General features: G+C 39.4%; 1 protein-coding gene across 3 annotated transcripts in view; it reads left to right on the plus strand.

Annotated features, from left to right (window-relative positions):
- PPP3CA (protein phosphatase 3 catalytic subunit alpha) overlaps nt 1–15,884 on the plus strand; it is a 326,948-nt gene that overhangs the window by 256,246 nt on the left and 54,818 nt on the right. For all 3 annotated transcript variants that reach the window (XM_047855193.1, XM_047855194.1, XM_047855192.1), the window contains 3 exons: nt 1,316–1,461; nt 3,965–4,104; nt 14,470–14,547. In XM_047855193.1, the coding sequence (XP_047711149.1) occupies nt 1,316–1,461; nt 3,965–4,104; nt 14,470–14,547 (364 nt within the window). The remainder of the gene's footprint in view (nt 1–1,315; nt 1,462–3,964; nt 4,105–14,469; nt 14,548–15,884) is intronic.

Genomic DNA, 15,884 nt, shown 5'->3' on the forward strand with positions numbered 1-15,884 from the left:
ATTTGACGTGACTTGTCCTAAGAAACAATCATTAACTTAGTTTTTTTTTTAAAAAGCCAGAATACTACAATTCGGGGAAAGAATTTTACCCTTTCATCTCAAATCACTCAAGAAAAACAGATGGAGGGAAAATTCAACTGGGCTTCTTTTTGGACTCAATAGATTTACTAGCCTCTAGTGGATTTGACCAAATTAAAGATGACGTCTTCCTTTAGACATAAATACTAGGAGTGAGGACTACTTTGCATAAATTTTATTTTCCTCCTGTCTTTAATTTTCCCTATTGTCTAGTGAAACAAATTTCTCTCTGTCATTTAGGCTCATTTTCAATGGAGTGCAGAGACTTCTTTCAAAACATTAGACATAAGTCAACAAGGGAAAAGCAACGTGCAGTGGCACATAAACAACTTTAGGAAATTTCTTGCCATCTCCTTTTCTCTAAGATCACTCAGAAAACTTAACCAGCTTTCTGGCCACATTTCTGTTGGTCTCCTAGTTTTTGTATATGTAATTTTGAGCTACATCTGCAGATGAACAGTGAGGATGTATACAAAAGTTCTCTCCTCTGCTGTAGAAAAAGTTACTACGAACTTAAAATGTGGATGAACAACAAAAATTTACAACAGTAGATATAAAGATTAACACAGGTATTCTCTGCCTTTCCAAAGGGTGTCTTATGTCACTTTGCTTTCATGAAAGACGTACAATAGTACTTGCTATTGCTAACCAAAAGAAACCCAAGGAGAATTTTTGCTTTTAGGAGGAAAGGTGAAAAACAAAAATAGGGTTCAATGTTAAATTTGCAGCAAGCAGTTAACAGAGGCAGTGCTCACCCTGAGCAATGAGTGGTCCCGCCAGGCCCCTTCCCTGGGAACTACACTCAGCCCCGCACCTTCACGCTGCCATAGCTTTGAACTGTGTCTGTGAGCCTCTGTACTTTATCTCCATTTGTTTTGTGCATCTGTTACAAGTAGTGTCTGAAGATATCAGAAAAGCCTAAGAGGTTATTTTTTTTGGACCTGGGAATGCTCAAAAATGCTTCTATATGAATTAATGATAATTGCTTCTTTGCTTTACTCCATTTCAGCTTACACAAGGTTTCTTAGGAACATTACACTTTCCCATAGTGGGTAAAACCTGCGATAATATGTCTTCACGACGTCTTGTTTAATCACATTTTGGAACTTTGCGGTGTGCAGTTATATGCTCATAGTTTGATTCTAGGAAGGAAGCATTAAAAAACGATTTCAGTGAAATGATCCTAGCTAGGAAATCCTGAGAGTCAAGTATTTGTTTTTAAATCATGTCTTAAAAGGTAAAATAAAGTATTCAGAACGCGTATATGATGCCTGTATGGATGCCTTTGACTGCCTGCCCCTGGCTGCCCTGATGAACCAACAGTTCCTGTGTGTCCACGGCGGTTTGTCTCCAGAGATTAACACTTTAGATGATATCAGAAAAGTAAGTTCTGTTATTTCCAAGACTCATCATTCTGCATGCTTCATTAAGAAATAGAAGACCTGAATTTCCCTGTCGTTTTCACTAACTTTATCCTTTTGAATTCAAGTGATTTAAAGTGACCATGAATCTCTTCTTTGTACTCACTTTTATTTAGAAAGGGAAATATATTTGTACTTGGAAGAGTTTTTATCTCAAAAACCTCAGGGTTCATTTTACCATGTGATGTGTCATTGAAATGTATAATATTTGATTGCCAAAAATATATATGCCTTTTCATTTCCCTTTGGCTCGTTTCAAGCAACCCATTATATATTCATAGTATATTATAGCTAGAAAATGTTCCTTTGCTCTTGGGAAAAATCACAGCTTGACCTTTAAAATGTGTCTATATCATCATTTTTTTTTTGAAAATCTACTCTTTTCACAACTTAAAACTTTAAAATAACAGTCTAACAAAGGTGATGATGATATTCCATTGGTTGTATTGAGTAATGAGGTGAAAGTTGATTTTTTGAGGTATTTTTTAGTTAAAATTGGCTCTTAATGTTGTTTTAGCCAGCGAAAAGATTAGTTAGATTGAATATGAAAGTATCTTTGTCTTGAGAATATGTAGTAATATGAGATAATATGAGATCCTTTTATGTAGTGGAAGAGACAATCTTTTAATCAACACAGAGCATTGGTATTTGCGCTCTGTTTAAAGTATGATAAAGACGTGACACTGAATCGTAGTCATGAAATTCAAGGAGAAATTCACTTTCTGCATGGGTTCTTTAATATGGTAGACGTTTGCAATATTAACTAAACTTATCATAAGTTAAGTAAAATTTAAAGCTATCGCCCGCTATCCCCAAAACTTACTTTCTGGCATATTTCAGATATTCTGTTCAATTTTCATATACATCATTAAGCTCTAACATTAGCCATAAAAAGATTCTTGGGTTTTCCTTTTGCCCTATGTCAGTTACAGTTTCCACCACACTTAACTTTACCTAATTAATTTTACAATTATTTATTCTTAGTGTTTTAGAATGCACTCCGTAACTTTTCCAGAATAACTTCTGTATTCTGGTTGCCTTATCAAAACTTCAGCTGGGAATTCATAGTAATCAGAAGGACTCCCCTTCTTTGCTGTTCTACGCCTGTAATAAGTTCTTCTTTCTTAGAAAGAAAGTCTGTATTTTCACAAGCGTTATTTTTCTTGGATGAATTGTTCCAAAAGCATAAATTATTTAAGTCTCTTAAACAAGTCTAAATTTGCAATGAATATTTTATGGATAACATAATGGTTGAAATATGGTGGGTCTTGGCTTATTGAAGTTTTTCATTGAGTGTTGAAAATGTGAGATATTGCTTCATTCTTTTTAGGTATTAGTAAAAAATGGTGTGTAGCAAAACCATTATTTACATCACCTTTTATGTCTCAGGAAAAAGAATGTGATCGGCTGCCAAGCTTATATATTCCCCTTTCCCTGTGGGTTTTTGAAAAAATATTAAAATATTGAATATGAAGAATATCAGTTTTTAATAGGTTTTCATAGCTGTTTTATGCTTTTTTTTTCAAGAGACTGTATAATATCTGCTAACCTCACCAAAGATTCTCTAATTGCAGTTAAATCAGAATAAACTACAGGAAAGTGACAGTGTTCTAAAATTGTTGGTGAGGTGTCATTTCCAGTTATTATATTGCTCTTACTTTCTAAATACACCTTTTTAAACTGAAATATGACCTTGCTGAACATTTATAGCTGGAAAATGGATTTCATATGAGGGTTTTGGTGAAACTATAAAGCTTGGAACTGTGAGCTGAAGAACGACCAGCTAAATTTGGGTTTATTGACTGCTTATCATTCCTCTTGGTTTGTACCTACTAAGATAAACTACAGCTGGCTTGTACTTTAATTCGAAACGTAGATAGCCCCTAATAGTGACTGTCCAGAATGTCATATAACAAGTGGCTGCTCTTAAAATGAAAGCCGTTTGTTCTCAAAGTCATATTGTGAAATATAAAAACTGTAAGTTGTTCTCCATCCAGCTTTCTAAATCACTGTTTAGTGGAGGCAGTAATAGAGATTTGCCCAAAGGTAAAACAAAATAAAAGCTCCTCCTCAAGAAATGAAACACGGAGTCACATCAACTGGTAGTGACTGAAATACTCAGATCAAATAAGTAAGGAAGAGGGAAAGAAAAAATACAAAGTAAACCAGGAGACAAGAAAAAAGGATCAAAGAGTAGGAACTAAGGAGGAGACAAGAGGGAGATGAAGAGATTAAGGCAGCCAACAGACAGACTCATTAGAAGGAAAGAGGGCAAACTGGAGAGAGATGAAGTGTGGACGGAGGGGGAGGAAGGAAGGCAGGAAAGCCAACAGGAAGAGAGGGAGCAGGCAGTTCACCAAGCACTGTGCTGGGGAGGAAGTCAGGGACCACAAAAACACTTGTATTTTCTGGATTCCAAGCGCCCAAAGATTAGTATTTTGTTCTCTGTCTTCTATTTTTCTTAGTTAGACCGATTCAAAGAACCACCTGCTTATGGACCTATGTGTGATATCCTGTGGTCAGACCCCCTGGAGGATTTTGGAAATGAGAAGACTCAGGAACATTTCACTCACAACACAGTCAGGGGGTGTTCGTACTTCTACAGGTGAGGACGGACGGTTTGCTTTCTGGAGCACATCTGGTTCATAAATGTTCTCATTTATCAGTTCGTTCTCATTTATCAGTCTGATGTGTTTATGATGTTTATATCACTTCTCTAGGAAACGAGGATAAATGAAAGCTTCACTTTGCAAGCTTGGTTCAAGTGGATTCTTAGCACTTGTAAAAAAGATAGATAAATAAATAAATAAATAAATAAATAAATAAATAAATAAATAAAACTTTTCTGTGAATACACTGATATAATACCTGTGAAGAATAGAAAAGCCATAAAAGAAGCATGTAGTGGGGAGGGGTGCTTGAGTGGCTCAGTTGGTTGAGCATTCGACTCTTGATTTCGGCTCAGGTCATGATCTCAGGGTCATAGGATTGTGCCCCATGACAGACTCAGCACTGAGCGTGAAGCCTGCTTAAGATTCTCTCTCCTCTCTCTCTGTCCTCTCCTGGCTCTGACTGTCTCGTGCATTCTTTAAAAAAAAAAAAGAAGAAGAAGAAGAAGAAGAAGCATGTGATATCAGGGTGGCCAGGTAGTACAATTTGGTAGAAACTTTGTTCTGTTTCAAAGAGTGTAGAAAAAATTCCATTGCCAGCCTTCATCTTCCTTTCAACAATATAGTCACTTCAAACATTTTTTTACCACTTTTCATAACTTAAATCAGGAAAACAACTTTTAAATCTGTTAATTAAATTATATTGACGTTATTCTTACATTTTCTTAAGTTTATTACACTTCCTGGATAAATTAAAATTAGCAGCTCAGTATATAGGTACCACAGTAAATTTATTTTTAGCACTTTCACAAGCCACTTTGAAAGATTGTTACAATAATTTTTATATTTGCCAGCGTAGGGGGATTTGCCCATTTCCTAACATTTCAGAGCACTTCAGAGAGAAATCGGCAACACAGCTGGGTTTTTGGGTCCTCGCGATTTTCCTGACATTTCACCTCAGTTGTGGCCTCTTACATTTGACTCCCCTCAGCTTCACTGGGTTCTCTTAGCATCGGATATATGGTTTATGTGACAGGAGCCAGAGAGACAGGAGAAGGAGGTTACGGAGAAACCGAGAATGTTAAATTCTATAATACACAGTCTTTAACCAAAACAAAACCTACAGACCAAACGTGATGTGCACTGAAGTTTATGCTCAATTCCAGCCCTGGAAGTTAAGCAGATGAGAAGGCTTGTGAGAAAGAACTGAAACATGTCTTCTGTCTGGAGACTAAGCAGACAGCATCCTTCCACATAACATCGATCAGAGTTTGTTCAACGGTAGAGCATTTTGTTCCACGCCTTAAGTTTTCCTTACGGGGGGGGGGGGGGGGGGAGTTTCCTTTCACTCCTCTGTTGAAGTGATTGAGAAGTGAGTTTGTGAACAGAAGGTCTTGCGCACTGTAAAACAGCCTTCACAGAATACTTTTTTGTTATACATATGAAGAAAGAGGTTTGTTCCAAGCTTATTGATAAGAAAGATTACAATTCATTTCTATGATTTGGAAATTTGGGCACCATGTCCAAGGAGTCTGTTTTGGGGTGACATGAAGAAGGGTGGTAAATATTTCTGCAAGGCCTAAAGTTCCTTTTTAGGAATTAGTTAATTTGGAAGTGATCTTTTCTTAAATATGATAAAAGTTTTAGTGAAAAAGATAAATATTGTTGAAATATATCAAAGCCAATTTTTCAGTTTTTAAAATCTGGTGTCAAATCCCTAATTACACTGTGAGAATTTAACTGATTTACTTTATACCCCTGATCTGTGCTTCAATAATCCAGTAGCAAGTAAAATCCCAACCTCTTGATTTTGATATCGAGGCTCATTGCATTAATCTTTCTTTCATTCACAGTGTAACATCCTTCCATTGGTTTTCTGAGTCAGCTGTTCAAATAAATCATATTTTAGGTAAAGTTCTGTGCTGGACTTACATAAAGTTACGGTATTTTTGTTTTGTCAGTATAGAAACAGATGTGTTTACATCAGAGATAAAGTCCATCAAACTAGATAATTAGAGGATTATGCATGTTTTCACACTTTTGTTCTCAACAAAATGATTGTTTAAGTCCTCTCATTAGAGAGTTCTGTAATATCTGTAGCCATGACAAATGCTGAATATAAACCCACAGCCTATCGACTCTGGCGGATGGCAGAGCAATCTGGATTCTGTTTCATCTACGGAAGAGAAAAATGACTCTTTCCTTCTCCTAGAGCTTTTTGATTCTTTTGTTTTCAGTTCCCTTGGAGGCGGCAAGGCATCTTCTGTGGCCGTGGCTTATAAAGCCGAGCTAGAGGGGCACAAGGGAGTGATCAAATTGGTAGAGAAACTTGGTGACAATTTCACTTGAGTTATTGGCAGTCATTTTGATGGACAACTCCCAGTTTTATTTTACACGTTTATGTGGAATCTGCCCTGCCACCCTGTCCCTCATCTAACATACTGTCTGGGCCATGATTTAAATGAAATGAAGTTCTACAGAAAAATGCATCAGTAAGAATGCACTCATGCCACCATGAGTTAGAGAAGAGAGACGGTGGGACAGAGGGGGAGGAATCCTCTGCTTTTGCCCAGGTGCTACCATTATGTTTGGAACCTTAGAGTGGAGTTTGCGAACTCAAAAGCCTGTAATGTCCAGGCAGGTACCTGTGATCCTTAACAGACCAAGATTTACACCGTACAAATCCGTGAGGATCCTGACAGGTTGGAGGTAAAAATTTCATTTTCATGTAGACCAAACAAAGCTGTCGGCCAGATTTGGTGCTCGGGTTGGCAGTGTGCATGCCTGCCTTGGATGAATCACGTAAGCTTTGTGTTCTAGGTCTGGCTTGCTTTGAAAGGAGTGAGTTCGGTCAGACGTTCTGAAGTTCCTCTAAACTCTGAAACTTAAAGAACATCTTGGCAGTCATTTTAAAAGGGTTTTTGAAGCTGCAAATTGCGGCACACTCAAATCACTGCTGGGCTCTTAATCACAGATCAGCAGCCTGTCTTCTCCCCTCACACAGCCCACCTTCTCTTCTTGCTGTTGACATTTGCCAGCCCCTTCCACCTGGAAGTCGTCCGGTTCCTCCTTCTCACATGTCCCAATTCTCCTCCAACTGATCCAGCAGCACCCTGCCTCTTGTGCTGCCCATCTTGGGTCTTCCTCCTGATTCCCACATTTTTTTCTTCATTCTTCCCCTCCCCACCCCCACCCGGAAGCTCACATGTTCTCTTACGTTCACCGTAAACTGTAAACTCTGTGGTTTGATTACCAGATCTAGCCCCTTCATCTGTTTATCTTCCTGAGCTGGACCTCTCTATTTCTAGGTGGCTGCCGGAAATTTTTATCTTAGATGTCTCATCCTCACCTTAACTCACCTTGCCTGAAAAGTGTTATTATTTACTTCCCCGCGGGAGATTCCTCCTGGTTTCGCTGTTTCTATTAACAGTTCTATTAACAGCCATGCAGACTAACAAAGATCCCTGCTTTTTCTTTCTGCATTGAAATCACCACCAATCAGTCATCACATCTTATTGACCCTTTCTTAAAAATATCACCAACATGGGGCGCCTGGGTGGCTCAGTCGGTTAAGCTGCCAACTTTGGCTCAGGTCATGATCTCACAGTTTGTGAGTTCGAGCCCTGCGTCAGCCTCTGTGCTGACAGCTCAGAGCCTGGAGCCTGCTTCGGATTCTGTGTCTCCCTCTCTCTCTGGCCCTCCCCCACTCATACTCTGTGCCCTTCTCTCTCTCTCAAAAATAAATAAACATTAAAAAAAATAAATTTAAAAAAATTTCACCAGCTGTAGATCACCCTGCCATCCCTTCTCATGCTGAGTTCAAGACTTTCATTTTTAGTTTGTTGAAATCACACCTAAATTTCGCAACATCCTTCCCACTCCCTCCCCAAATCATACGGTTTCCTTAATGGGCGTTCTTTTGAGAATTCGTTTGATCATTCAATTATTTAACAAACATTAGTTGAGTACTTATTATATATACTTTCTGTGAGGTTCTATAGATACTTAGAGTACCTGCCTTTGCGGGACTGTGCCTTTGAGTGTCAGAGACCTATAAACTATGACAAATAAAATGCAAGGTGAGTAGTGCTGTGAGGAATGTAGAAATTCTCTCTCTCTCTCTCTCTCTCTCTGTCTCTCTCTCACCGTCCCCCCCCCCCCAACACACACATACACACAGTTAGGGGGCCTAGCCCAAAGAGAGGTGGATTGGAGTTTAAGGGACAATGCATCATGAAGGTTTTACAAGACCTGAGTTTTAAAGGATAAATAGGGTATATCCAACCAGTCATTTGGGAAAGGTCTCTGCAAGCAGGGAAAGTGGTGTTTATGAAAATATGAGGAGGGTGCCAGGATGGCTCAGTGTGTTAAGCCTCTGACTCTTGGTTTCGGCTCAGGTCATGATCTCATGGTTTGTGAGTTCAAGCCCCGAATCGGGCTCTGTGCTGTCAGTGTGGAGCCTGCTTGGGATTCTCTCTCTCTCCCTCTGCCCCTCCCCGCTTTCTCTCTTTCTCTCTCAAAATAAATAAACTTAAAAAGAAGAAAAGAAAGTACGATGAAATAGAAAGATGACCATCTGAATGGTCCCATTTTACTGCTCATCCCAAATCACAGTTAGCTGCTTCAGGATACACTAAAGCTGAATATTCATGTAATTCAACTATTCTACTTTTGTTTTTATATCCACTGGAAATGTTTACACATGTGCACCCCAAAGATTGTTCACAGCAGCAGTATTCATAATAGCCAAGAAATGGAAGCCACCCAAATGTCTATTTAACAGAATGAATAATAAATTGTAGTGTATCTCCACACCTAAGACAGCAAATGAGAATGAGTTAACCAAAGCTGCCCATGATGACGGGGTGAGTGCCACAAGGATGCCAGCAGAAGAAGCCACATACTAGAGTGCATCCTAATGACAACATTGAAGTAAGAGGTGAACATTACCGAAAGCTAATCTATAACGTTCAAAGCTGGGGTGGCAATCACCCTTGGTGAGGAGATAATAGTGATTCGAAGGAGATACGAAGAGTGGCTGGGTTCCAGGTAATGTTCTGTGCCTCGGCCCGAGTGCTAGTTACGATGGGAAGATCATCAGTTTGTAATCTTCTGATCTGGGCAGTTTTCTGTATAAATGTTAAGCTTCGATAAAATGTTTGCCTTGAATAAAAACTTCTCACTGCTCCCGAGGCCGCCCACAGCCAGGCGCAAGTGACGACTCAAGCTCTGGGGAAACTGTGGCGGGGAGAGTCGGAGCCCTTCCAGACTTGATACCTAGTGGGTAAATGAGATGACTTGAAGAACCCTGGAGGAAAAGAAACAAAACAAAACAAAGACGTGGCAAGTCCTGGGGAAAGATAAGCCTGACAGCATCCAGGCTGATGCGGACAGCAGGACACCCCGGGGCTAGGGCCCCCCAGAAGCAGAGGAGGAACTTGGCGGTTGGGCAGAGTTCTCCCTTACTACTGGCCTGAGAGAGGGGAAGGATGCCAAGGAGGCAGGGAGAGGCTTTCTCCCAGTCCCTTAGCAAAGGGTTGCAGGCTGAGTGCCTCTGCTTTGCTGAACCTGATGAGGGAAAGACACCCTTTACCTCTCTCACCTGCAAGTGAACGTGAGCTCCAAGAAGCTGACAGGTTGCTGCTTAAATTTAGGATATAAAGACAAATTTAAAAATAATATCTGTGTCTTAAGGCGTTTACTATTACTGAGTTAAACGTAATTGACACCACAACATGACGAATGCTGTCTTAGACAAATATGCTCTGGGACCATGGGAGATGCAGCAGTTCTGTGCACACCTCAGGATGAGCTGGGTTTGAGGGGACGGTTCACCCGTGATAATTCAGTGAGGGCTTGGCAGAAGAGTGGGCTTTTCCAGAAGTTAAAAATACTTAAGGAAAGTATAAATGAAGACATAAAAGCATAAAAAAGCCTTTTGATAATGTCCACTGGTAGGGGCGCCTGGGTGGCTCAGTCGATTAAGTGTCGACTTTTGAGTTGGGCTCGGGTCATGATTTCACGGGTTCATGGGTTTGAGCCCCGCATCGGGCTCTGCAGAGAGTGCAGAGCCTGCTTGGGATTCTCTCTCTCTCTGCACCTCCCCCACTCGTGTTCTCACTCTCTCTCTCTCTCTCAAAATAAATATTTAATAAATAATAATAATGTCCTCTGTCTATATCTTAAAGAGATAAATGCAGAAGGTTTAACTCAAGATCTAAAATATAGCTTAATATAGGAAGGAACAAAAATAAGAGAATAAACAGACTGAGTCTAATAATGGCTATTCTCTCTGATGGCAAAACAGCTTTTCTACCGTTTCTCACATGTTTGTCTTTTCTACCTTCTTTACCTTTGCTCCTGCTCAGTCTGTGTCTGCCCCTCTCCCTTTCTAACCCCTTTCCTATCCAGTATTCCCCAGACGTCATTGCTTTTAAGAATTGACACAAGTCACAACTAATAAATTTAACACTGTAAAAGAAAAAATTCAATGGATTAAATTTCAAGATCTAATTGGCTTTCTGAAATGATTCATGAACCAGGCAGCACCCCTCCTAGCAAGTAGAGGGGTTCTGAGGGGCTGTACAAAAAATGGAAGGTTTTTATAGGAAGGAGGGCGGGGCAAGGAGTTATTAGCAGAAGGAAAGAAAGTCTTGTTTCAGGCCAGTCACTTTCCCTTCTGGGAGGGGCAGGGGATCTTATGACCATTACCTCATCGTCTTTTGGTGGAGGCAGAGGGCCCATGCGACAGATTACCTCACTGGTGCCCCTCAGAAAATTCCTGACTGACCAGTTAAGATTTACACTTTTGGGGGAGGTTGAAACTTCCCTTAGGTTAGGTATTAAGCCCCAATTTGGTGACTTGGCCTAAGCAATGCCGTTTTAGGCCTGTAGCTTGCTTTTTCACAACAGCTACCATTAGAATCGAGGGTTGCTGACTCACCATTCCATGCTGCATTCTGTCTTCCACACCATGGTGGTGGAGAGAAAATTAAGAGTTGTTACGTGTCTACCACTATCAGTCCAGGCCCTGGACTAGGGAATTTACATATATTGCTAACTCATTTAGTCTTTATCTTAAGTTTGTGGTATAAATGCTACCGTCTGCATTTTTACAAATGAGGTAATTCAGGCTCAAAGAGGTTCAGCAATTTTCCAGAGTCTACACAAGAAATTGGAATAAAAACCCAGACCTAAGGATTCCCACTATTCCATGGAAATTTCCACCTCCTTTTCTACTCAGAGAAATGTATTCTCTAGTGCTTAAGGAATAATCATGTTCCAAGTGGGGAAAAAATAAAAGCATTTTCAGAGAGTGCAACTTCTTCCCCAAACACAGCAGTGCATGCCGGTAAATGGATATCACAAAGCTGAAAGAATCACTACCCTTCCCAGATCGTTGCATTAAGTCTTATTTCAAAGACATGTCCAGGACATTGGGTTTGATGAAACCATACAAGCGTTGCCTGACAAGGGTGCCCCCTGGAGGGCTGTGAGTGGGACTGAGATGCAGCCGGCCCCCTGCTAAAAACGAGGCATGGGCCCTTGCTTGGGCTGACCAGCCTGGGGCAGAAGGGGCTCTTCTTGTTGGGCACAAAACACAGAAGCATCACCTCATTAATGCAAACAAAACCCCAAAAGATCTAACATGAGATAGATATTTTTGAAAAAAAATCTCCCCAGTCCCCTGTTTTTGCTTTCTTGTTTCATAATATCAATGCATGCTTTACTTTCCTGCCTAGATAATAAATACCCTCAAGACAGAAATCACACCTTACACTTACTGTACCACCTCTCCTGGTGCCTAACACAGGGATTAGGGATTGTTGCATCCAACAAATGGAACATGTCACCAGTGAATCTTTGACATTACCATTCTTAACATATATCTTCTTTAGTTCTTTTTAGCTGGAATGCTTTTTTTATCATCCTTTCCATTAAAAAGCACAAAAATATTGTGAAGTTTTGTGGTTTTTTCGCCACCTAATATCACTGAAGACTTTAATGTATCCCAGGCAGACAGTTGACCAATAATGGGAATCTTGATAGCCAAATATTTTCTAAGTTTATTTAGAAAAATGTTTGTAATTCTTCGAGAGTTTGAATATTTGATTATGTATGCCTTTAAACTTCCAGAGATTTTCTTCAAAATGAGTTCCTTCCAAGTAATAATACAAGTGTTCCTCAGTTAATGCTATTAACCTAGCAGATTGCTGCAAGGTTAATTTTGTTTTCTTCAGATTACTGTTAAAAATCAGATATCTATTTCCATGGGGGAAAACTTAAACACATAAGGGTATAAAACTTAGCATGAAGAAAATATATTAAAATGATGCTTTCATAGGACTAGTGTGGGTTCTAACAAAAGGAAAAAATAAATTTAAAAAGTGCTGCCAAGCCATTTGTCCAAGGACAAAACATGACAGACCTAGACAAACACCCTCTGTCTTACAGTGGTACAACAAGGCAATAAACTTTATATCTAAAGAAATATTTCAAGGGCACAAGAAAAAAAAAAAACGGCTGAAAGAGATAGGGAAGGAACATTTATTGAGTGCCACCCTACTCTGTCTTCCCTTGGCTGGGCACTTTATGGCTAAATATGTACAAACATATGTGCTATTCTTTAAAGACCCAGCAATGTCTCAGCAGTTAGGGTTTCTTTTGTTGACACACACTGATCTGGAAAGGTCGTATACTTACCTTCTCCTAAGATAGAACAAAAGTCTTTGGAGACACATATTGGTCAACTCGACCTAGATATGATACAGACACATTTCCCTGTGGACACTCTGGGCCATCTTCTCCAGTTTGTAGGTTACCATGTAACCCATGGCTACATTTACATTCATTTACTGAGCTGACCTGGGACAGCTAGGAAGTTGTCTTTTTCTCTCCTTAGCAAATTGCTAAAATATTCTAGAACACACATACATATGCTCACAAATGCACATAAATGTGTGCACATGCACAGACTATTTTTTTATTTTTTTAATGTTTTGTTTATTATTTTTTTTTATTTTTGAGAGAAAGAGACACAGAGCACGAACAGGGGAGGGGCAGAGAGGGAGGGAGACACAGAATCTGAAGCAGCTCCAGGCTCTGAGCTGTCAGCACAGAGCCCAATGCAGGGCTCAAACTCACGGACCGAGAGATCATGACCTAAGCCGATGTCGGACGCTTAACTGACTAAGCCACCCAGGTGCCTCATGACTATTTTTGATTTCAGATCCCAGTTTTGCAAAGAACTGAATCCTTTTAATAATCAGCATCTCTTCAGTGGTATGCCAGATTAATGGAATTTCTTTTCTTTTTGAGCAGGGAATTCTTACAAAATCTTTAATATAGAAACTATTTGCATCTTCTCTTTATAGTAAATTCATTGAGTGACATGTACTATTTAGTATCTCTTCAAAGTGCTACCTTTATAATTGCTGAATTGTTTCTTACAGTACGTGTAGTTTAAGTTCTAGTGGGCATCCACAGTTTGTTTATATTAAAATGAGCATTGGTTTGCTGTCTCTTTATTTGAAATTTCTAAAATTTGTTCATTTTTATGACATTCATTTATCTCATTAAAAATTCTTGGAGACAAAGTGATTGCAAAGAGTTTTACAGGTTTAGTTTGTAATTTGCATTGCATTTTTAATAATGTTCTCATCTTTGGTTTAGAGATTTCCTTAACAGACAAAATCATCTTGATTATATATTTAATGCTTTTATTAAGTCAATATAAAGAATAAGTCTTAAGATATGGTTCTGTTGATCGTATTTAAAGTACACAATTTAAAACCTGTGAATTCCATAATCGTGTTTGGATTTTGAAGGATATATCAATTAATGTACTCATAAGTAAGTTGATAGCTCGATTTCCAGAAGACTTAGTCTCTCCTACTCCCTCACTCCGTCTCTCTGTAGAGTACTCAGGCACGCACGTGCATCCAAATACAAATGGTGCTGTATTTGAGAACATGGAGGTTTATGTTTTAAATTCTATTCTCATGTTATCTTGATGCTCCTGTTCACCTGTGTTTAAACGTAGACTTGATACTGGTTTTCTCTATGAGTGGGCATTTTTCTAGTGTTGTTATATAATGGCCTGCATTCTTTGTCCTGTTCGCACATCTCCAGTCCTTTCTGATTATGTAAAAAAGTACAGCTGCAGGTGTTTTTCTGCCACAGGGCGGGGGGGGGGGGGGGGGGGGGAACCTGTCCTGAGAGCCAAGAGGCTTGTTTCATGAATGATGTATGTCTGATTACGCTTGATCAAATCACATAGATGGGGATGTTACAGATACATGTGCTACACTTGATGATTTCGTAACAGATGCTTCTTTCTCTTTTCTTTTTGTCTCTGGCAGCTACCCGGCTGTATGTGAATTCTTACAGCACAATAACCTGTTGTCTATACTCCGAGCCCATGAAGCCCAAGATGCAGGGTGAGCAGTTTGGTGGGTTTACGGAAACTATGTGTTGTTCCTGGGTCCCAGCTTCCTCACTTTGTTCAGGTTTGGAGGGTCCCTTTTGGTAGGCTCTCTCCCTGAAGCACTTAGATCTTAACATTGTCTTCTGATGACAGAGATAGGGCAGGATCCTGGGGAATGAGTTGTAAATGTGTTGTAAGGTCTTCTTTAAAGCACCTCCGTTTTTAGCCTGAACAGGTAAAATTTTCAGCTGGCTTTCTTAAGCCCTTGTAAGGGTCCCTCTGATTTCCTTCCATTCCTGCTCTTCCCACGGTCCAGTCAGTGAGTAAATTACCAGCAACTTTTCAGTCTTGGTTGGCAGTGTGAATGAGAATTACACATAAATATTTAACAGATATTGAACAGTGTACTCTTGTTTAAAGAATATCATTCCTGACCCTTGTGAAGTTTTAAAGGACAAAAGCAGAGGCATTTAAATGAGGGAGAAAGTCCTATATTCTAACTAATAAATGTATAATATGATTTTATAATAGTGAATTTTAAAATTTAGGGTCCAGGTTTCATATAATTATTAGTATAATTGGTAGACCAATGATAAGGGCTTAGAAAAGTAAGAAACATCAGATACTCAGTTTGATAGTGCATTGAATCTGCACTCGGGAGCAAGAAGCATAATGAAAAGCATTTGATGTCCAGTACCCTTCTCAGTAGGTTCCACTGATAGGTGTTGTTTGCCTTCAAATGCTTAAACTCATTCCTTCATATTCTGAATTCTTTGGAATAGAGGACCGCTTAGTATTATACTCTGTGTGCCGAAATCAGGAGTAGAGATGCCCACATCCTGAAGTAAGCCCATGTCCGATGATCCCACATCAAGGCAGATCCCAGGCTCCTTTCAAAGTTAGCTTTTTTCAAGCAATAATCAACAGGGATGAACTGACCCAACAGCTTAGTATTGGATCCAGTACTATCATGTCATAGCTGACCTTCGACATAACCTAATGATATGCCTAACCAATGGGGTCCTCAAATAAGTTCTTTTTTTTTTTTTTTCTTTTTTTAACTTTTCAAGGCAGTGATGTCACCATGCTCTTTTGGCTGACTATCCCAACTGAGCATTTTAGGCAGCTTTATATTAATCCCACTACAGACCGGAAATCATCTGCTTATTTGAAAATATTTTAAAATAATGCATCAGTTAAAATCAATTAGTATATTTGTTCAAAACGGGCACTTGATTGATTTATTGGGGTAAATTGCGATTATGTCATTTAGTTTCTTTGTTTTTATTTGTTATCAAGTAGGCCTAGCCAGTCGTGATTTATAACGTCAAAGTACTAAGATTGAGGGTG

The sequence above is a fragment of the Prionailurus viverrinus genome, chromosome B1 (assembly GCF_022837055.1).
Source record: "Prionailurus viverrinus isolate Anna chromosome B1, UM_Priviv_1.0, whole genome shotgun sequence".
Classification (NCBI taxonomy): Eukaryota; Metazoa; Chordata; class Mammalia; order Carnivora; family Felidae; genus Prionailurus; species Prionailurus viverrinus.